General features: G+C 47.3%; 1 protein-coding gene across 2 annotated transcripts in view; it reads left to right on the top strand.

Moving 5' to 3' along the window:
• Coq8 (ubiquinone biosynthesis protein COQ8, mitochondrial) overlaps window positions 1-23,676 on the top strand; it is a 350,169-nt gene that overhangs the window by 216,566 nt on the left and 109,927 nt on the right. For both annotated transcript variants that reach the window (XM_069299996.1, XM_069299995.1), the window contains exon 5: window positions 17,981-18,206. In XM_069299996.1, the coding sequence (XP_069156097.1) occupies window positions 17,981-18,206 (226 nt within the window). The remainder of the gene's footprint in view (window positions 1-17,980; window positions 18,207-23,676) is intronic.

The following is a 23,676-nucleotide window of genomic DNA, read 5'->3' as shown; positions in this document are numbered from 1 at the left end:
TTCAGCTGTTGCTTCGGGTTCTGGCTTGGTTGGAGCCCATTCTGAAGAGAATAGTCCTCATGGTCCCTTGGATGCCAGCCCACCTTTATTTTCAGACTATGCTTGATAGGTGTCCGAACCCGGGGCGTTTTCCAGCAGCTCCTGCCTCTTTCGGCAGGTCGGACTGGTCCTGTACGTGGCTGGTTTGGCCTTCTCCTCGGCTCTTCGTGTCTGATTTTTGACGCGGGTATCACCATCTTTGTGGTGATCAGGTGGTATTGTTGATGGTGTCCCACCTGTGAGCTTCGTCTCGGCGACAGTAGGATGTTCCTGGTGTTTCTATGCACCTTTTCCTTCCTCTTCGCAGGTCGTCTTCTCTTTCGCATCGGGTTGTTTTGTCCTTTCTTGGGTTTTCAGGGCTACAGTTATTTGATATTTCTTACTATCGCCTCGTTTTGTGTGGCGCTGGTGAAGCCGCTCCGGCTTGCATGCGTGGTGGACGTCACATCTGCCCCGTTCCGTACGCTTTCTCGTGTTTTGTTTCACCTCTAGCCTGCTCATGCGTCGCCTGAGCCGTCCTGGTAGTTGATCAGGGTGCCCTCTTATCTGCTCCTCAGTTTGTGGTAGCCAGGACACTACAGTCGAATTGAAAGCAAAGGTCAACAAATTGATCGAAACTGTGAACGCCAAGAAATCCGGCCAATCATCAGCCAGATACCCACACCCACGTACAGACTGGCGAAGTGACTCAACGGCATGCTGACTCCTTATGTCCCTTGCACCTTCAGCCTGAAGTCCCCAGAGGAATTTGTTGACTTACTGTGGGGAACACGGGCCACAGGGGCCTCGTAGCCTGGTGGATAGCGCGCTAGGACTCGTAATTCTGTGGAGCGGGTTCGATTCCCGCACGAGGCAGAAAGAAATGGGCAAAGTTTCTTTCACCCTGAATGCCCCTGTTACCTAGCAGTAAATAGGTACCTGGGAGTTAGTCAGCTGTCACGGGCTGCTTCCTGGGGGTGGAGGCCTGGTCGAGGACCAGGCCGCGGGGACACTAAAGCCCCGAAATCATCTCAAGATAACCTCAAGATAACCACAGAGATAAGAGCCTCGTTGGACGTAGAATCACTGTTTACCAACGTACCTGTGGATGAAACAATCGGGATGATAGCGGACAGAGTGTATCGTGATCCTGCCTGTACTCCTCTTGACATACCAGAAAACAATCTAAAGAAACTACTCCAAGCTTGTACTAAAGAGGCACCCTTCTTGAGCCCGGATGGCACTATGTATAAGCAAGTAGATGGGGTCGCCATGGGTTCTACCCTAGGTGTCCTGTTTGCGAACTTCTACATGGGTACCATCGAACAAAAGGTCTTAGTCGACATGAACTTGAAACCGGCCATATACTGCAGGTATGTTGACAACATTTTTACACAGGTACCTGATGTTAGACATCTGCAGGAGCTGAAGGAGGCATTTGAGCGGAATTCTGTGTTGCGTTTCACCTACGAGATGGAGAAGGATGGGAAGCTGCCCTTTCTAGATGTAACAGTCATGGAAAGGAGCGGAAGTTTCCACACTGCAGTCTACACTAAGGAAACAAACATAGGAATGTGCCTCAATGCCAACAGTGACTGCCCAGACAGGTACAAGAGGAGTGTTTTAACGCTTATGTCGACCGTGCTCTTAGCCACAGCTCAGGATGGAAGCAAGTCGATGAAGAACTCTGTAGGGTAAGGCAGGTCCTAGTCAACAACGGCTTCTCCAATGGTTTCGTGGAAGACATCATAAGAAGGAAGGTGAAACGCCATACAACCTCTGAAGAGACAACTAACACAACATCTGTACCCCCTATTAGACTATTTTACAGGAACTTCTTTTCCACAGCTCATAAAACAGAGGAAAGGGTACTGAAAGATATTGTTAATAGGAACGTTATCCCTACAGACAAAAATCAGAAGATACAGGCGATGAGTCACAATAACGTGGCTAAAGTATAATGACCAGACCACACACTAGAATGTGAAGGGACGACGACGTTTCGGTCCGTCCTGGACCATTCTCAAGTCGATTGTGATGAGGAAGTAGAGACAGGCAATAAATATGCACAAGAGATGAGGAGCAAAGTAAGGTGTAGTAGAGGGGCTAGTAGTAGGAACTGCAGAGGGCCTATTGTCCCATATGAGGCAGTTCCTATTATAACCACCGAAAGAGAAGGAGAAAATAATGAGAAGAGGAAAGCGAAGGAACGTAGAAGACAATGAACAGAAAAAAGAGAGAAAAGTGAAAGAAAGGAAAGAGATAGAAAGGTAAATGGAAAGGGTAAGCTTATGTAAGGTCACGTGTGTTAGAAAGATTAGAGCAGTTTGAGTATATACTGTGAAAGGGAAGAGTCCACAGCAACAAAGCCAGGACTCGAGTTCATGTTGGGTATATTGTGTATAAGAGCCGATTCAACAAGACAGGCGTCTGTGTAGAGTAGAGGCAGGAAAGATTATTTTGGAGGAAGACCAATCAATGGGATGATTAGAATCCCTTACATGGCAGAAGAGAGCATTGTTAGTGTCTACAGACTTAACACTTCTCTTGTGTTCTTTAAGTCTGACATTCAGTGTACGACCAGTTTCGCCAAAGTATTGGAGAGGACAAGATGAACAGGAAATAGAGTAGACACCAGCAGCATTAGAAGCAGGAGGAGCAGTGTGAACTAGATTCCTACGAAGTGTGTTAGTTTGTCGAAAGGCGAGTTTAATGTCAAGAGGACGAAAGGTATTGGTAAAAGTTAATTCTCTCTTTCCTCTTCTTGACGTTCACGTTCACAGCTCTGTGTCCAGGTATCACACACTATATACACACACTCAGTACTCCGCGAGTGTGTGATATGCTGCAAAACAGCCAACGGGGCAGAGTGGCACCTTGCACTCCACGCACCGGGTGCTGATGCATCTACACTTTTGTGGTCTGCGTGTGGTGTTCCTGCAGACTATGCATGCACGTTTACCCTTCTCCCGTGATACTGTCCTGGCATATCCTCCAGCATGTGTACCCCGAAGTTCTCATTACCCCGCAGTCTGTCTGGGGCTGCGTGTGGCATTGTTGCTTGCACCCCACGGGGTACTACGGAGCCCCTCCCTGCCATACTTTACCAGCAGCTGTGACTCCACGCTAGCACTGAAGGTACATATAGACGGTTTCCTGCCGGACTTCACCAGGTACGTATTGTAGCAGTTGAGCACTGCAACATCCATGAGGTGGAAGAAGAACTTTTTCGTCCAGTTCACTGACCTGCGCACGCACTCCACACCACCAAGCATCATGTCACATTTATCGACGAGGCTCATGTTCACGTTATAGTCTATGACACAGTCCGGCTTGTACATGGGGTTGTGTGTCTGAAAATGGACCTTGCCAGTGTCCAACATGGCACCGGTGTGAATCGTTGTCAGCATATGCACTTCGCGTCCGTTCTTCCACCGCACTGACAGCATCTTGTCACACTTGCGCAGCTGGCACTCACCCACGGTAATACCTATACCGAACACCGGCATTTCCTTCCTGATGAGCTTCACAGTGCCACATACGCCGGTGTTGTGGGCGAGGAGGTATCTGGTCAACAGGGGGCTGGTGTAATAGTTGTCCGTGAACAGTATATGGCCCTTGTTCAGCAACGGCTCCATCAGGGTTTTTACGACACTGCCAGAGAACCCGTGTTCATCTTGAGCTGGTATGTCGACGTCTGTACCAGAATACAAGATCATGTCCAGGACGATACCAGTCTCACAATCGCACAGCACAAAAAACTTGAGGCGAAAATGGTGCCGCTTGGAAGGGATGTACTGTTTGAATACCAGTCTGCCCTTGAACAATACAAGCGACTCGTCGATAACGACATTCTGTCCAGGTACAAAATAATCCCTGAACTTCCCTCTCAGGTCGCTGAATATCTTGCGTACCTTCCACAGTCTGTCCTCCCTGTCCTCGTTTGCATTATTTTCGAAATGCAAGCACCTCAGAATCAACAGAAACCTATCCCGCGACATATACCGGTTGAAGATGGGCGATGGAACAAAGCTGTCTTTGTTCCAATAGTCCTGGATGACAGCTTTCTTGGAGTGTTTCATTATCATACATATAGTGAGAAACACGTACATCTCGTCCATTGTCGTATCCTTCCATCGCGTGAGGTGTGAGGCAGGTAATATGCCGCCGTCTATGAGGGTGTGGGCGTATGTGTTTGTCTCGGTCACAAGATGGTCCATGAAGACATTGTCGAAATATGCCTGGAAATATTCCATGTCTGCCATATCATCACCGGTATATGGGAATAAAGCTGTAACACCAACGTCGGTTTCATCAAACATTGGTATTTGAATGACAAATGTGGCGCAATCCTCCCACACAAGTACACCAGGGGGTTTGGTGTTGGTGCCAACACCACGGCCAACACCACCACGGGCACCAAAACCATGGCTATATCGTCTGCTGCTGCTCCTGGAACTGCGTGAGAGTATACTTGACGCTGAGGCAGATTTCCGTACTGTAGGCCTACCACGAACACCCGATGTTGAGGGCCCACTGTCGTCATGCTGGGACACACGCTGCCACCTGCCTGCACGTGTTGCTGAGACAGCAAAACCCTGCCTGGTACCACCCTCACTACTAGTACTCGGGTCATCCACACTACTCGTATCGGAGCCAATGTTGCTGAACCCCGAGAAAGATTCATCACATGTACTGTCACTGAATAATGAACTAGCATCTGGGGACATACATGATGGTGGTGATGATAACAGTGTTGACCCAGGGCGGCGAGACAGGCCGGGCGGGGAGCGTGTACCGTACACGCTCGCCACATCATCCACTTCTGTTTTCCCCTCACTCGTCTCGGACCTCTGTGTCAGAAATTTCTCTGGATCATAGTCCAGGTCATCATCCATAGCACCGTCATCGTACAATGTATCGCGAATTTCCTCCTCAGAGAGTCGTTTTCCATGACCGCAGGTCGCCGTGGAACGGGAGCTCGTTGATGATGCGTCAGACATGGTTGCTGCTTGGGAACTGGGGCTCCCCACGGCTGCAGGGCATGCTGGGAATTTTTTTCAAGATGGCAGACGATCACTGGGGCCCCCAGCTATCCAATCCATACCCACGTCAATGCGCGCCACTTTTAAATTGGACATGAAAAATACAAACACTGGGAGGCTCGTTGCGCACCTGAAGCCCGGGCCTGCAGGCAAGTTGCGCTGTTAAAGGGTTAAGGGTTAAGGTGTGCAATGTTGCCCCCAGGTAAAAACCTGGACCACAGTCAATGCCTCACTCCACTTAAGCATGCAGGAACGACAGAAAGTGTCCCAATCATCCAGCGAAAACAGAGGGCAGTCAGCAAGCCAGAACACTGAAGGAACCACAGGGACACGAAACCGAACCTGTGGAGGAGCCGAATCCAAATCCAAGTCATACGCAGAGGGGGAAAAGAAAACCCCACTCCTTGTAACAGCAAGCCCCGCTCGGAGGGTCGGAAAACCTAGGCGGAGTCCAACTGGGCCCAAGGCCCCAAGTCAGCTCCTCCCCAACCCTGGGAACCTCCACGTCGGGCCCCAGAGCCGAGTCATCCTCCAAAGCCCCGGCTTCACAAGAAAAAGCCGGGGCAGCTGAAATAGCAGGAAGGGGATGGGCCCACTGGTTAGACCCCGGAGCTACGGCAGGAGGAACCAACTCGATTGCCTCCGCAGCTACCCCGGAAGGGGCAACCCCCGAAACCGCCCGAGTCAAGAGTCAAGTTCTGAGACAAAGAGTCTCAGAAACCTCTAAACCCTGCCCAGACCCCGAAGCCCTCAGATGCTTAGGAGCCGGAAGCAGGGATGGGGGAACCAAATGAACCACAGCAGGGGAAGAACGAGGGGGCGCGGACGGAATCAAGGCCGAAGCGACCAACACCCCTAAGTCCGGGTCCTTATAAACAAAACGGGGCAGCCTCGGGGCATCCGGGGAAGCAACCAACCTAGCCCGCTGCAGCAACCTAAACCTATCCTGCAATGCACGAGCTGCCTGCACCCACATATCATCATCATCAGATTGGGTGAAGTGAGTCACATACAAGCAACAAAGCTTGCAGGACTCAGGGTTGAATGTGTCACTGACCCAACAGGCAGCTTGACGGAGGCAAAAACAATGAGCGTCACCTAGAGACAAGGGGACAGAGCAACCCTCAAACTCGCAAAAAGCGAAAGGAGACTCAGGGGTCTCCATTGGACACAAAAGCCCTGCAGGGTTTTCCAGGGCCCCTAGACTGGGTCTGCTAAGGGTTAACCCAGGCAGGGTACTGCTAACCAGCGTCAAATACAAACAACCCTAATATAAAGGGGAGGGACATCAAGGCAGACCCCTCCCCCACCAGGCAAAAAGAAAAAGAAAAGAGAAACCTCGCAAGAGGACAGTGTACCCAGAAGGAACAAAGCCGGCCGCTGTTATAAGTGAAAACAAGCGCCCAGTACCCTGCACCCTTACCAGTGCAAAAACTACCATTTACTCCAAGGCAAACAAGGGAGGAATCCCCAAAACACTCGGGGCAGTCAATCGCCAAGCAGCAAAAGACCAACAGAGGTAGACCCAAAGTGACTTGTGGAAGGTAACCCCAAGCTCCTAGGGCAGTACTTACAGGGCACTTAGGGAAGTTAGCTCTAAGCGCATGCAGCCCGAGTACCCTGGAAAAGGTCTTCCAGCTCGCACACCACCTGGTTAATACCTGGCTGATTCCTATGAAGAGAAGTACTGAACCCAGGCGCAGCACAAAGAGAATCTAGAGCTTATCCCTTGGCTGATGGGATAAGCCTTATCCCATCAGCCGAGGAACTGAAGGTGTGGATCGCTGGCACGATGGTCTGGGGCTCCCCCTTTCTCTTCCCAGAAAGGGGGGAGCTGCACAGACATATGGCACGGCTTGTGTGACACCATGCTTGTTTGCTCGTTTTTCCTTTTTGGAGTTCTGTCCATTTGTTTCATTATAATCGTTGGTTTTACCAGAATAGGGAGTTCGTTTTGGTGCGCTTACCTTTCTGGGTGCCTGTCCCGGTCGATGGCAGATATAGAATGCTCCAAAATCACATGTGCAATGCTATAGGCCAGTGCTCCTCGTGCCTTTCTGAGGGGGCCAGGTTCTGGCTTGTGGTCCCCGGTAGGCCTAGAACTCCACCCACATCGACTGATGCCAAAAGTTAGGATTATCCCTATCAGTCTGGATAGCTCCGGGGAGCCATAGGGGCTCCCCCCCAGAAACTACCACTTACCCCCAAAGTATTCAAGGGCGAAAACCTCCCAAAACACTCAGGGCGGTCAATTGCCAAGCAGCAAAAGACCAGCAGAGGTAGACCTAATGTGACTTGTGGAAAAGAACCCCAAGCCCCGAGGGCGGTACTTACAGGCCACTTGGGGAAGGGAACCATAAGTGCATGCAGCCCAAGTACCCAAGAATAATGCTCCCAGCTCGCACACCACCGTAAGAGTAGTACTGAACCAAGGCACAGCACAACTAGAGTCTGGAGCTGGAGCCAAACGACCATTGTGCCTCACACCAGCCGAAGAACTGGGGTGTGGATTGCCTGTAATTACCTAAGTGTAATTACCTAAGTGTAGTTACAGGATGAGAGCTACGCTCGTGGTGTCCCGTCTTCCCAGCACTCTTTGTCATATAACGCTTTGAAACTACTGACGGTCTTGGCCTCCACCACCTTCTCACTTAACTTGTTCCAACCATCTACCACTTTATTTGCGAAGGTGAATTTTCTTATATTTCTTCGGCATCTGTGTTTAGCTAGTTTAAATCTATAACCTCTTGTTCTTGAAGTGCCAGGTCTCAGGAAATCTTCCCTGTCGATTTTATCAATTCCTGTTACTATTTTGTATGTAGTGATCATATCACCTCTTTTTTTTTCTGTCTTCTAGTTTTGGCATGTTTAACCCCTTAACTGCGTTGCCTCCAAATGTGACACCCCCGCAGTGCGCAGGAAATAAATTCTCTGGAAAAAATTCTTTTTTCATTTTAAAGTGTCAAAAACCCTTCTCTCACTATGGGTATGTAAAAAAAAAGTCGAAATTGTACTTACTTTAGCTGCTATGGGGTCCGGAAGTTGGGGCGTGACGTCATCGTTCCCCGTGCGCCCGTGCTGTAAGCTCTCGGTGGTGGTGGGGCGCTCGGGGCGGGGCGCGCGAGTTGTCGCGAATATATTTTCGTTCATTTTTTGCGCACCTTTCCAAATACATTTTCATTGTTTTTATGTGCCAATCCAATGTATAATGAACACGTACACTATAATATTGCAGTACAACATCCGTACTATCCGTAGACACTGTGTTACGTGCATGAAACTTGTGTACACATATGCAGCACATATTTACTATGTATCATGCTAATTTGTGTATATATACAATATATTTACACACTATACACTGTCACACACTATATACATTCACCATCAACACATTCAGAACACCGCGTAGCAGCTGCTTCGTATGGGCCAATAGCAGCTGCCTCGTATGGGCCAATATCAGCCTCGTATGGGCCAATATCAGCTGCCTCGTATGGGCCAATAGCAGCTACCTCGTATGGGCCAGTAGCAGCTGCCTCGTATGGGCCCACAACAGCTGCCTCGTATGGGCCAACAGCAGCTGCCTCGTATGGGCCAATAGCAGCTGCCTCGTATGGGCCAATAGCAGCTTCCCCGTATGGGCCAATAGCAGCTGCCGTGTATGGGCCAATAGCAGCTGCCTCGTATGGGCCAATAGCAGCTGCCTTGTATGGGCCAATATCAGCTGCCTCTTATGGGTCAATAGCAGCTACCCCGTATGGGCCAATAGCAGCTGCCGCGTATGGGCCAATAGCAGCTACCCCGTATGGGCCAATAGCAGCTGCCGCGTATGGGCCAATAGCAGCTGCCTCGTATGGGCCAACAGCAGCTGCCTCGTATGGGCCAACAGCAGCTGCCTCGTATGGGCCAACAGCAGCTGCCTCGTATGAGCCAATAGCAGCTGCCTCGTATGAGCCAATAGCAGCTGCCTCGTATGGGCCAATAGCAGCTTCCCCGTATGGGCCAATAGCAGCTGCCGCGTATGGGCCAATAGCAGCTGCCTCGTATGGGCCAATAGCAGCTGCCTTGTATGGGCCAATATCAGCTGCCTCGTATGGGCCAATAGCAGCTACCCCGTATGGGCCAATAGCAGCTGCCGCGTATGGGCCAATAGCAGCTGCCTCGTATGGGCCAACAGCAGCTGCCTCGTATGGGCCAATAGCAGCTGCCTCGTATGGGCCAATAGCAGCTGCCTCGTATGGGCCAACAGCAGCTGCCTCGTATGGGCCAACAGCAGCTGCCTCGTATGGGCCAACAGCAGCTGCCTCATATGGGCCAATAGCAGCTGCCTCGTATGGGCCAATAGGAGCATTTGGCCATGAACACATTCAGAACACCTCGAGTGAGAGCAGCCACACCTAGCCTGTCTCCCTCACTCCAACATCTTATTCGCCAACATTGCTCCTCCCATCATATTGTTATAGTTCTTATTACACACGTTCTATATACCTATCTACATGTTTTATTTACCAGAACTATGCAAGTAAGCCGGTATTGTGTCCAAACAGTACAGTGGCCACCATACACTGCATGAAAAATCACACAGCAGACGACGCTACGATTACGTCACCTCCCTCACCAAAATAGCTCCTCTCAACATTCTCCTGTTGCTGTTCTTACACTATATACACACACACTATATATACCCATGTACATATGTGTTGCCCATAGCGAACCACTAACCTAGTATGGTGAGCAAAACAAGAGTGGCAGCCACACACACAATGAGGCTACCTGAATTCTCGCCCTCCCTCCCTCATCAAAATTCCTCCTTCCACAATACTACGCACAACGCTAATTATAACCACAATCCTGCTATTATCACAATCCTGGTCACTAATTCCTGTAAATGAATAATTGACCACACGTTTATTTTGAAAAGGAACCTAAGAAATCATTTGAAGATTCCTAGATGAACGAAATAATGCTGTGGTGCTGTGGCTAGCGCTGTGAACATCGTGAACAGCATTGAATCACTGATATTTGAACATTGTACCCAGTCATTACCACACTCATTCTCTAATATAACACTATCATAGCTAAATAATACAAGTTATATATATATTTTGACATTATTAGGCGATGCTGTGGTCACATGCTGAACAGCAGTGCTGTGCGCTCATGCTGCGAGCGCCAGCCTTGGTTGCTCACACACTACTGAGGCTCGACCACGATTTTTTTTAAAGATGGCGTCTGTTTACAAGAGCCCTGAGGAAGCTGATGTGAACCCCATGTAGCCGCGGGAGTTTTGAATGGAACGTGAAAAATACAAATACCCGGAGGCGCGTTGCGCAAACCAGACGTGAGCCTGCAGGCGCGTTGCGCAGTTTAAGGGTTAATGCTTCCAACCTCTCCTCGTAGCTCTTGCCCTTCAGTTCTGGGAGCCATTTCGTAGCATGTCTTTGCACCTTTTCCAGTTTGTTGATGTGCTTCTTAAGATATGGGCACCACACAACAACTGCATATTCTAGCTTTGGCCTAACAAAAGTCATGAACAATTTCTTTAGTATATCGCCATCCATGTATTTAAATGCAATTCTGAAGTTAGAAAGCATCGCATAGGCTCCTTGCACAATATTCTTTATGTGGTCCTCAGGTGATAGTTTTCTATCTAGAACCACCCCTAGATCTCTTTCTTTATCAGAATTCTTTAAAGATTTCTCACATAATATATAGGTTGTATGGGGTCTATGTTCTCCTATTCCACATTCCATAACATGACATTTATTAACATTAAATTCCATTTGCCAGGTGGTGCTCCATATACTTATTTTGTCCAGGTCTTCTTGAAGGGCATGACAATCATCTAAATTTCTTATCCTTCCTATTATCTTAGCATCATCAGCAAACATGTTCATATAATTCTGTATACCAACTGGTAGATCATTTATGTAGACAATAAACATCACTGGTGCAAGAACTGAACCCTGTGGTACTCCACTTGTGACATTTCTCCATTCCGATACATTGCCTCTGATTACTGCCCTCATTTTTCTATCAGTCAGAAAATTTTTCATCCATGATAGAAGCTTAGCTGTCACCCCTCCAATATTTTCCAGTTTCCAGAACAACCTCTTATGTGGAACTCTGTCGAAAGCCTTTTTTAGGTCCAGATAGATGCAGTCAACCCAACCAAATCTTTCCTGTAATATCTCTGTGGCTCGATCATAGAAACTGAGTAAATTCGATACACAGGATCTTCCAGATCGAAAACCATACTGTCTGTCTGATATTATATCATTTCTCTCCAGGTGTTTTACCCATTTAGTTTTGATTAGCTTTTCCAATACTTTCACTATTACACTTGTCAATGATACAGGTCTATAATTGAGGGGGTCTTCCCTGCTGCCACTTTTGTAGATTGGAACTATGTTAGCCTGTTTCCACACGTCTGCTACGATTCCTGTACACAGGGATGCCTGAAAGATCAGGTGAAGTGGAATGCTGAGCTCAGATGCACATTCTCTCAGAACCCATGGTGAAACGCCTTCTGGGCCAGCTGCTTTGTTCTTCCCGAGCTCCTTTAGCATATTTTCCACTTCATCTCTAGACACCTCTATCCGCTCTATGTTGTTCTCTGGAATTCTTATTGTGTCTGGTTCTCTGAAGATTTCATTTTGTACAAACACACTTTGGAACTTTTCATTTAATGTTTTACACATTTCCTTTTCATTTTCCGTGAATCTGTTTCCCATTTTCAACCTCTGGATATTATCCTTTACCTGCAATTTGTTGTTTATGAATTTGAAGAATAGGCCCGGTTCTGTTTTACATTTATCTGCTATCCCTTTTTCAAAATTTCTTTCTGCCTCTCTCCTTACTGCTGTATAGTTGTTTCTCGCATCTTTGTATCGCTGGTATGTTTCGGGGTTTGGCCTCTTCCTATACTGATTCCATTTTTGTGTCTTTTGGTCTCTTGCCCTCTCACAATTTCTGTCGAACCAATCCTGTTTTCTGGCCCTGCATCTCTGTTTTGGTATGAATGTTTGTGTGCCTTCCTCGTATAGTTTTAAAAATTTGACATACATTTCATTTACTTCCCTACCTAGCAACAATTCTGTCCAATTACACTCATTAAAAAAATTTCGAAGTTCCCCATAGTTGCCTCTCCTTAAATCGAGTTTATCAACTGTTTCAATGTCCCCATTTTCTTCTAGATGATATCTTAAAGCATATTTAATGTCTAACAGGACGTGATCACTCTTTCCCAAGGGAGGAAGGTACTGGATGTCAAAAATCTCTTCTTCTTTCCTGGTGAATACTAGATCCAGTACTGATGGTACATCTCCTTCCCTCATTCTTGTAGCTTGCTTTATGTGTTGATACAAGAATGTCTCCAGAATGAGGCTCACAAATCTGCATGTCCAAAAGTCCTCCGTTCTTGCTTCATAGGCCTCCCAGTCTATTGCTCTAAAGTTGAAGTCCCCCAGTATCAACAGTCGTGATTTATCTTTATCTGCTTGTCCAATAATATCTCTCATGACCATTATGAGGCCCTCTCGTTTGTCATCCAGTTCTTCCTTTGTCCAAGTGTTGCTTGCTGGTGGGCTGTAGGTATTTACAATTATCAGGTTATCATCCTGATTCCAGACTTGCAATGCCATTATGTCAATATCTCGAGGGTTTTCAAATATTAACTCTTTTACCTTCAGGTGTTTTTTCACCAGTACAGCCACTCCTCCTCCCTTCCTAGTTTTCCTGTCACGTCTCCAAACTGAGAAGCCTCTTGGGAATATGACTTCATTTATTATATTTCCTTCAAGTTTCGTCTCTGATAATGCAACAATATCTGGGACCCTAAGCTGGATTATATCTTGCAACTCCAAAGTTTTTGACCTCACTCCATCTATGTTGGTATATACAATTTTCAGGAACATGTTCCCTTTTCCTTTGCTCTTTACTCCCTTTTCCACTATTGATCTTGTTGCTTTGTTTTTATGTACCATTTCACAAGCTTTCCAGTCCCTGTCACTTTGTAAAAAAAAGAATTTCTGTCTTCTTCATTTCTATCCCCATTTAGACGTTTTGCCTCAATTAGGTTCATTTTCAGCTTTTCTCTGTCTTCCTTGGAGAGGTCTTGTCTTATTGACCAAGATTTGCCAACCTCATCACTCTGCAGTTTCCTGGCATTTCTTAGCACTTCCATCATGTTTTTCACTCCATTAAACGTCACCCTTAAGGGGCGGTTCTTTTCTTTCTCATATTTTCCTATTCTTCTAAAATCACTGACATTTTCCTTTGAGCCTTCTCCTAAACCTACTATTTTCTCTATGATTTTCATCTCTTCTGCCGCTCGGTCCACCCTAGATGAAATTTCCTTCTCTAAACATCCAAAAATGATTATGGACTTAGTTCTATCTGCAGTGTTTTGTACCAGTTTACTGTTGGTAACCAGTTCTTTCCTAATTGCTTGCCTAATTTCTGCTTCTTGTTGGTCATTTCTGGTTTTGACTTCCGAACACACTTCTTTGATAGTCTCTTTCTCTTTTACAACTTCAGCATATGTCGCTTTTATTTCTTCTTTATACTTTTCTAGTTCTTTATTCACCTCCTCTATGTGAGTTGTCAGTGAAGTTTCCAGTTGGAGATCCTTACCTAACTCTATGTTAGCCCTTAGGCTTGCTTGGAGTTGTTCACCATATGAGTCTATCTTCTTGTTTATTTCTTCAAAGTCACCACACTTCACTTTCCATGCCTCATTTTCTTTCACTAGTTCCTTGATTTGCTGCTCCTGATTTGTTACCTTGTCTGTTAATGCAGTAATAATCTTACCTTGTTGAAGCATACTCCCTTTTAGAGTGCAAAGCTCACTCCAAAGAGCTCCATTGTCCTCTTCCAATTTAAGCACTTTTTCTTCATACTTCTTTTGCATATCCTCAATTATCTCTAACCTGCCAAGAACACCTCCTTTCCTTATATCTTGTGGTGAGAATCCTTTGAAACCATCATCTGTTGGTGTGTCTACATTCTCAGTGGGGGTGGTGGCGGCGGCCATCTTTGTTTTTGTTCTAGACCAAAACAAACTTTTCCACTCGGCTATTTTCACTCACTTTTACTTGTTTATTGTATTTTATTTGCTTTTACTCTTCCCTGAACCTTTATGTAACCTGGGACACCACTGTAGCCCTCAACCTGTGCCCAATACTTAGGTAATTCGATATTTCCAGGAGCTTGCTGCAGTGTGACTCCTGCCTCCTCCAGCTCATACACCCTCCCATACACCTGTGCGGGGGTCTGGGGCTCCCACTCCCGGGGAGGGGGGGAGCTGCGCCGACATGCCATGCGATGCGGCTCGTGTGATGTCATGCTTGTTTTCTCATTTTCATTTGGAAAGTTCTGTCCACTCGTTTGTCTATTTTCGTCATTTTTAACCAGAATAGGGGTTTATTTTGGAGTGCTTACCTTTGTGGGTGCCTGTCCCAATCGATAGCAGATATAAAATGCTCCAAAATCACATGTGCATTTCTATAGGCCATTGCTCCACTTGCCTCTCTGAGGGGGGCCAGGTTCTGGCTTGTGGTCCCCCAGTAGGCCTAATACTCCATCCACATCGACTGTTGCCAAAGTTAGGGATAATCATATCAGCCTGGATAGCTCCAGGAAGTTGAAGGTGCCCACCCACCACCCCCCAGAAACATATGATTTTCTGTTGCCCAGCCTTCCATTGGATTGGATGTTTGCTGTGTCCTCCATATTGTCTACTCTCATAAAAATCTTAGTGTTATCTGCAAAGGATGATACGGTAGTACAGTTTGTGTCCTTGTCTTTGTTTCATATGCGAATGAGAAAAAGTACTGGAGCAAGCACAGTACCTTGGGGGACTGAGCTTTTCACAGTGGATGATCTGGATTTTACTTAATTGACTATTATATATCTGTTTGTTGGGAAATTGAAGATCAATCTTCCTATTTTTCCAGCTATTTTTTTTAAACAGGTTTTGTGTGCAAAAACTCCTTGGTCACACTTGTCAAAAGCTTTTGCAAAATCTGTGTACAGTATTACATAATTTTACCTGTCTGCCATGGCAGCTAAAGCAATGTCAAAGTAGTCCAGCAGTTGTGAGGTGGCAGGAGCACCTTGTCCTGAACCTGTGTTGTCCAGGGTTGTGTAGACACTCTGATTCCATGTGTTTTCTGATCTTTCTTCTTACCACTGGTAATGGTGCGCATATTAGTGACATGAATATATTTGAGCATATTGGTGTTTCAATTTTTTATGTGGAGAACCCCATCGGCTCCATGAAGCCATCTGAACTGATATGTGATATATTAGTTTTTTCTTATCCCCCCTCCTTGTACAAGTTTGATAGGGCGTCAACCCCTCCCTGGGTTCGGTTCCGGGTTCCCTTGGGTACTTTGGTCCCATCTTTCCAGAGGTTTTCAGCCTCCCACATCCCGCGTCATGAGGTGCGGGAAGCCTTTGCAGTGTACCTCCTGCACAACCAGATTATGCTTCAATAATGGATCCTATCTCTTTTGGAGTTCAGTTCTTCTTTACCTTACTGGGTTCGTTACGAGGTTCAGGAGTCATCCTGGTTGGCAGACTGTCCAATCTTTTCATTCGGGGCATGGCATATGTTCTGTCGGTCCTGCACGCTTGAGTGGCGAGAGGCTCTTACCGTTTTTCTGGTTTAACTGGGAGGCGAGTTTGAATGCCTCGGTGTGTGTTTGTTTGCTCCTATCCTTCCGCAGGATGTTGGGCAGGTGGTGCTTCACATGCAGGTTACCTCCCTTTCAGCGACCCTGGTAGCTAAAGACTTGCATGCCTGTGCCCATTTGGCTACTGTCCTGCATTTCTTTTCCATGTTGAGCTGTCTTTGAACTGGCTTGAAGAGGATGTGGAGGTGCTGGGTGCCGATCTATGGTCTGGTGCACTGGTCTCGAAGATGCGGGCCTCAGCTGTGCTGTTGAAGCTGGTTGCGCCGATCCTGCTGGAAGTGGTGTGTCTGTTCTTTGCTTCTCATGTCATGCACCGTCAAGCAGTGCTTTCTCAGTCTTTGGAATCTGCTTGAACCTTGGCTCTTAGTTTTTCTTCACCTTTTTGTCCTTTGCTGTTTGCAGAGTCTGTAGTGGTGCAGTATCTGCAGGCGGCTTCGTCTAGTTGTCGTCCCGTGTCTAACTTGTTGGTTCTTCAGGGAGGCCGTGGGGGGTTCTTCCCAGAAGGGTCATGCCAGGGCTTGGAGTTTCCCCCCCCATTGGGGTGGGCCAGTGGTGCCAGTTTCTGAGCAGGCGCAGCCTTCTGAGCCGGTGACATCTGGTAAGCGCAGTGCTCGCTCTGTTCGTCAGTCGGCCCTTTCGCGTTCGTCCCATTAACGGGGTGATGGGGGTGGGGAGGCTTACGCTATTCGTCCATGCCTGGTCCCACAATTTGTGGACGTTTTGCATCATTTATTGCAGCCTGCGGTGGGGTTGGGTGGCCCCTCCTCCTTCGGGGGATTCAGGGCTGGCAGGGCAGGCCTCTTTTCTTGCGCTCGGTCAGGTCATCTTGAAGTGGGTTTGCTTGGGTGTGGTCAAACTGACCTTGTCTCTCAGGTGGGTTTCCTGCCTGTTTCCGGTTCAAAACGGGACTGCGCAGACCTGCGGTTCATTCTGGACTTGTCCAGTCTGAACCCTTGGGGTCTATTGTTCCTCTTTTCGGATGACTACTCTGTCCAGGTCTATCTTCTCTTGGAGCCGGGAGCTTGGATGGTGTCCTTGGACCTCCGGGACACACATTGGCATGCCCCAGTTCATCCGGGGGTTCAGGGACTGGCTTGGTTTTGTTGTGGGACATCAGGCTTACCACTTTTGTTGCCTTTCATTCAGCTTGAATCTGGCACCTCGTATGTTCACACACCTTACCCTGGTCGTATTTGCCCTTCTGCGTCTGTTAGGGGTTTGGGTCCTGGCCTGCCTCGATGACTGGTTGGTGTGGGCTCCCAGCCAGTCCGCGTGTGTTCGCCAGGGATTTGGTTCTTTCCCAGCTCCCCAGGTTCAGGTGGAGGAAGTCCCATCTGTGGGTCCCTCTCAGGTTTGGTCTTGGCTGAGTCTTGTGTGGGTCTCTCAGATTGCTTCCTTGTCTCTCCCTGCAGAGGCTCTGCTGCAGCTGCAGTCACACATTTGCCTGTTTTCTGTGTGGAGCCCCTACGGCTCCCTGGAGCTTATCGGGCTAATGTATGTTAAACTAGACCGGGACATTAGCTAAGGAGTTCAGACCTACCAGGGACCAGCACCAGAACCTGGCCCCTTCAGAGAGGTTTCAGGGAGCAATGGCCCTGGAAAACCCCCTTGTGGTTGGGGTTGGGGTTTTCCTTATCTGCCATCGACCGGGGTTAGTCACCCAGTAAGGTAGGCATAACAAAACAAACCCCACATGGTAAAAAATTAAACAAAAGACCGAACAGAGAGGTAGAAACTCTCTACAATCCCAAGGAAACAAGCAAACATCACACTTTACTGCCGCGCCGATCGTCCGCGCAGCCCTCACCGCCTCGAAAGGGGAAGGGGAACACCCCGGACCTACCACACCGGCTAGGCAGCCAGTCACCGGTTTTTATGTGTTTTGACATCCAACCTCAGAACTGGGGTGTGGATAGCCAGTGTGGGGGGGTCTGAGGCTCCACCTTCCCCCGCCTGGGGAGGAGGAAACTGCGCAGATGGCACAGTGATGGTTGTGGGATCATGTTCATTTGCTTGTTTTCGTTTGGGGATTCTGTCCAACAGTTCGACTCCCTGTAGCAATTTGTTAACCAGAGAGTTTGTTTTATTATGCCTACATTTCTGGATGCCTGACCCGGTCGATGGCAAACATAGAATGCTTCCACACTATTATTTCACACAAAGAAAATTTATATTAAAATATAACATTTTTGAACATAATTTTATCTTTGTTTTTTCTAGCTTTCAGACACTGCACAAGCACGTAAAGTCCCTTACTCCCGAATTGGACGCCTAATGTCCTTCGGGGGTCTAGCAGCTGGATTAGGAGTGGGCACTATTGCAGAAATGACTCGCCGATCCCTGGGTGTGAAAGATGTCAATGGCAGTGGATCTTTATTAGATGGATCACCCTTCTTGACAGAGGCAAATGCGAAAAGAATTGTTAATACGTTGTGCAGGGTAAGAGGTAAGAGCTTCATAGTTCACTCTTGTGTAAGGTAAGAGTTACATAGTTCACTCTTGTGTAAGGTAAGAGTTACATAGTTCACTCATGTTGTGTAAGGTAAGAGTTACATAGTTCACTCATGTTGTGTAGGGTAACAGTTGCATAGTTCTCTCATGTTGTGCATCAGTGTAATTACCTAAGTGTAATTACCTAAGTGAAGTTACAAGATGAGAGCTACGCTCGTGGTGTCCCGTCTTCCCAGCACTCTTTGTCATATAACGCTTTGAAACTACTGACGGTCTTGGCCTCCACCACCTTCTCACCTAACTTGTTCCAACCGTCTACCACTCTGTTTGCGAAAGTGAATTTTCTTATAGTTCTTCGGCATCTGTGTTTAGCTAGCTTATATCTGACCTCTTGTTCTTAAAGTTCCAGGTCTCAGGAAATCTTCCCTATCGATTTTATCAATTCCTGTTACTATTTTGTATGTAGTGATCATATCACCTCTTTTCTGGGGGGAGCCCCTACGGCTCCCCAGAGCTATCCATGGCTGATATGGATACCCTAACTATTTTACATCAGTCGATGTGGGTGGAGTTCTAGGCCTACCGGGGACCACGAGCCAGAACCTGGCCCCCTCAGAGAGGCACGGGGAGCAATGGCCCATAGATATGCACATGTGATTTGGAGCATTCTATATCTGTCATCGACCGGGACAGGCACCCAGAAAGGTAAGCGCCACAAAACAAACCCCTATTCTGGTTAAACAACAAAAATCGACAAACGAGTGGACAGAACTCCCCCAGGAAAACGAACTAACAAGCATGACGTCACGCGAGCCGCGCCGCATGTCTGCGCAGCTCCCCCCTCCCCGGGAGGGGGAAGGGGGAGCCCCAGACCCCCGCTCCGGCGATCCCCGCCCCAGTTCCTCGGCTGATGGGATCATGCACGGTCGTGTGGCTCCAGCTCCAGTCTTGTCTCAGTGCTGTGACTTGTTTTCAGTGCTGCTCTTACGGTGGTCGTGTGAGCTGGGAGTAGTATTCTCAGGTACTCGGGCCGCATGTGCTTAGGGTCACCTTCCCTGAGTGCCCTATAAGTACCGCCCTTGGGGCTTGGGGTTGCCTTCCACAAGTCGCCTTGGGTCTACCTCTGTTGGCTTTTCGCTGCTTGGCGTTTGGCCGCCCCGGGGGTTTGGGGGTTTCACTCCCTTGTTTACCTTGGGGTAAGTGGTAGTTATCGCACTGGTGGGGCGCAGGGTACTGCGTAGCTAGTTTTTACCTATGACAGCGGCCGGCTCTGTTCCCTCTGGGTACGTTGTCCACTTGTGTGGTTTTTCTTTTATTTTTTTTTTGCCTGGTAGGGGGTTCTTCCTTGTGTTTCCCCCCCCCCCCCCCTTATAATAGGTTCGTTTGTGTGGTGGCACCCCCTGCTTTGCCCTCGCGAGTGGACACGTCCCGTGGGTTCAGCTTTAGCAGTTTGCTTGGTAGTTTGGGGCGCCGGTTAGCAGTACCCTGCCTGGGATAACCCTTAGCAGACCCAGTCTAGGGGCCCTGGGAAACCCCCCCGGGGGCTCTCAGGTCCGATAGTGGAGGCCCTTGCGTCCCCTCTCGCTTCGGGCGAGTTGAGGGTTGCTCTGTCCCTTTGTCTCAGGGTGACTCTCCTTGTTTTTGCCTCCGTTATGCTACCTGTTGGGTCGGTGACACATTCGACCCTTGAGTCCTGCGAGCTTTGTTGCTTGTTCGTGACTCCATTCACCCAGTCTGCTGATGAATTCCCGTTGGTGCAGGCAGCTCGCGAGTTGCAGGGTAGGATGTTGCAACGCGCTCTGGTTTGTTGCTTCCCCGGACGCCCTGATGTTGCCCCGCTTGTGTAGGGACCCAGACTTCGGTGGTTTTGGTCGCTTTGGCCTTGGTTCCTTCCACGCCCTTGTTTTTCCCCCTCCTGCTTCCAGCCCCTACGCATCTGCAGGCTTCGGGGTCGGGGCGGGGTTAGAGGTTCTGAGACTTGGGCAGTTTCGGGGGTTGCCCCTTCCGGGGTAGCTGCGGAGGCATTCGAGTCTGTTCCTCCGGCCGATACCTGGTTGATACCTGGTTGATGGGGTTCTGGGAGTTCTTCTACTCCCCAAGCCCGGCCCAAGGCCAGGCTCGACTTGTGAGAGTTTGGTCCACCAGGCTGTTGCTTGGAGCGGCCCGCAGAGCCACGTACCCACCACAGCCCGGCTGATCCGGAACTTCTCTTAGAAAACCGTCCAGTTTTCTCTTGAAGATGTCCACGGTTGTTCCGGCAATATTTCTTATGCTCGCTGGGAGGACGTTGAACAACCGCGGACCCCTGATGTTTATACAGTGCTCTCTGATTGTGCCTATGGCACCTCTGCTCTTCACAGGTTCAATCTTGCATTTTCTTCCATATCGTTCACTCCAGTACGTTGTTATTTTACTGTGTAGATTTGGGACCTGACCCTCCAGTATTTTCCATGTGTATATTATTTGGTATCTCTCTCGTCTCCTTTCTAGAGAGTACATTTGGAGAGCTTTGAGACGATCCCAATAATTTAGGTGTTTTATCTCGTCTATGCGTGCCATATATGTTCTCTGCATTCCCTCTATTTCAGCAATCTCTCCTGCTCTGAAGGGGGAAGTGAGTACTCAGCAGTACTCGAGACGGGACAGCACAAGTGACTTGAAGAGTACAACCATTGTGATGGGATCCTTGGATTTGAAAGTTCTCGTAATCCATCCGATCATTTTTCTGGCTGACGCGATATTTGCTTGGTTATGCTCCCTAAACGTTAGATCGTCGGACATCATTATTCCCAAATCCTTGACATGCTGTTTTTCTACTATGGGAAGATTCAATTGTGTTTTGTACCCTGTATTATGTTTCAGATCCTCATTTTTGCCGTACCTGAGTACCTGAAATTTATCACTGTTAAAAATCATGTTATTTTCTGCTGCCCAATCAAAAACTTTGTTGACATCTGCTTGTAGTTTTTCAATGTCTTCAGCAGAGGTAATTTTCATGCTGATTTTTGTGTCATCTGCAAAGGACGACACGAAGCTGTGGCGTGTATTTTTGTCTATATCAGATATGAGAATAAGGAACAGTAGCGGTGCAAGGACTGTACCTTGAGGTACAGAGCTTTTAACATCGCTTGGACTCGATTTTATTTGATTGACTGTTACTCTTTGTGTTCTGTTCGACAGGAAATTGAGTATCCAGCGTCCTACTTTTCCAGTTATTCCCATTGACCACATTTTGTGAGCTATCACCCCATGGTCACATTTGTCGAAAGCCTTTGCAAAGTCTGTGTATACAACATCTGCATTTTGCTTTTCTTCTAGGGCTTCTGTGATTTTGTCATAGTGGTTGAGTAACTGTGACAGACAGGATCTTCCCGCTCTAAATCCATGTTGTCCTGGATTGTGCAATTCATTGTTTTCCATAAAACTAGAAATTTGATTCCTAATCACTCTTTCAAACACTTTTATTATGTGTGATGTTAGTGCAACTGGCCTATAATTTTTTGCCAAGGCTTTACTCCCCCCTTGTGCAACGGAGCTATATCTGCAGATTTAAGTGCTGCTGGTATCTCTCCTGTATCCAGGCTCTTTCTCCATATTACGCTGAGTGCTCTCGCTACTGGTACTTTACATTTCTTTATGAATATTGAATTCCATGAGTCAGGCCCAGGAGCTGAGTGCATAGGCATATTATCAATTTCTCTTTCAAAGTCTTCCGAGTTTGTGGTAATATCCGTTATATTATCTGCAGCTTGAATGTCATTCATAAAGAAGCTGTCTGGGTCATCAACTTTCATGTTGTTTATTGGTGTGCTAAACATAGCCTCATACTGGCTTCTTAGAATTTCACTAATCTCTTTGTTGTCCTCTGTGTACGTACCTTCATTTGTAATTAACGGTCCAATACTGGTCGAGGTTTTGGATTTTGATTTTGCGTATGTGAAAAAATATTTCGGATTTTTCCTTATCTCTTGTATAGCTTTCTGTTCCAATTCCATTTCCTCAGACTCATATGATCGCTTCAACGTTTGTTCTATTTCCTCAATCTCCCTGCTTAGGCTTGTTTTCCTTGCTTGTGATAGTTGTGTCTGCTGAAGCATTTCCGTTATTTTTTTCCTTCTCCTGTACAGTCGTCTCCGTTCTCTTTCTAGAGTGGTCCTCTTTCTGCCCCTCCTCACAGGTACGTGCTTCAAGCAGACCTTGTAAGCTTCAGCTGTCAGTTGAGCTATTCCCTGTGTGGGAGTTTTGTCGCTTAAGACCGTCTCCCATTGCATGGTTGCAAGGTCTACATTTATTTTTTCCCAGTCAATCCTCTTATTGTTGAAATTGAATTGATTGAATATTCCTTCTCGCTTGTTGGGTCTCTTAGACCTACTACCGTTATTTATGCTAGTTCGCACTTCAATGAGCTTATGGTCTGAGTATGAAGTATCTGAGATTGTGATATCCCTGATTAGTTCATCATTGTTTGTGAATAACAAGTCTAGTGTGTTTTCGTTCCTAGTTAGTTCTGTAATCTGTTGATTGAGTGAGAATTTGTCACAGAATCTCAAAAGTTCTCTAACCTGTGGTTGGTTATTTCCCGGGTCATTCTCGGCTATGATATTTGTGTTTGCCGTTCTCCATCTTAGACTCGGTAAATTGAAATCTCCAAGAAAGATAATATCTGGAGCTGGGTTTGCTAGGTTGTCAAGTATGTTCTCTATTTTGTGCATCTGCTCTGTGAATTCCTCAATCGTTGTATCTGGCGGTTTATATATTAGAATAATAATTAGGTTTAGTTTCTCTACCTTCATTCCAAGTACCTCTACCACCTCATTAGTTGAATTTAGTAGTTCTGTGCATACCAGGTCTTCTTTAATATACAGACCTACTCCTCCATTTGACCTAGTTTTTCTATCACATCTATATAGATTATAATTTGGAATCCAGATTTCACCATCCATGTAATCTTTTGTATGAGTTTCCGTGAATGCCCCAAATATTGAGTTTGACTCTAATAGAAGGCCATTTATGAACTTAACTTTATTTCTTGACTTTGGCTTTAAACCTTGAATGTTTGCAAATATGAATGATTGTCCATATTGTGTGTAACTTCTGGAAGGTTTTGGTAGTTCTCCCTCCTCTCTACCCTGACCCAGGGTGTGTTGTTGTGGCAATGGTTTGTCCAGTTTTGGAAGTGATACTGGGGAGTGTGGTAGTCTCTGTGTAGTTGGGGGGTGTAGTATGTGTGGGCTTGATGCCGAACTGTAGTCCAGTCTTGGGCATTTCCCCCTCTCCATCCGTACTCCTGCCACGTTTCTGCCTGTCTGTTTCTCCCTCTGTTTGTACCTGCCTCTAAAAAATTTTCAGGGCTATTATGTTGGACTTCTTCTCTTATATGGCGCTGTGTACCTCTGACGTGGAAATCGGGGCAGTGAAGATCGTAGCATTTCCTCTCATTGACTGAGAGTGTGCATAGCTTAGGG

Source organism: Procambarus clarkii, chromosome 43 (assembly GCF_040958095.1).
Source record: "Procambarus clarkii isolate CNS0578487 chromosome 43, FALCON_Pclarkii_2.0, whole genome shotgun sequence".
In the NCBI taxonomy this organism is placed as follows: domain Eukaryota; kingdom Metazoa; phylum Arthropoda; class Malacostraca; order Decapoda; family Cambaridae; genus Procambarus; species Procambarus clarkii.
The sequence above is the reverse complement of the archived record's forward strand: the minus strand, read 5'-3'. Positions and strand labels throughout refer to the sequence as shown.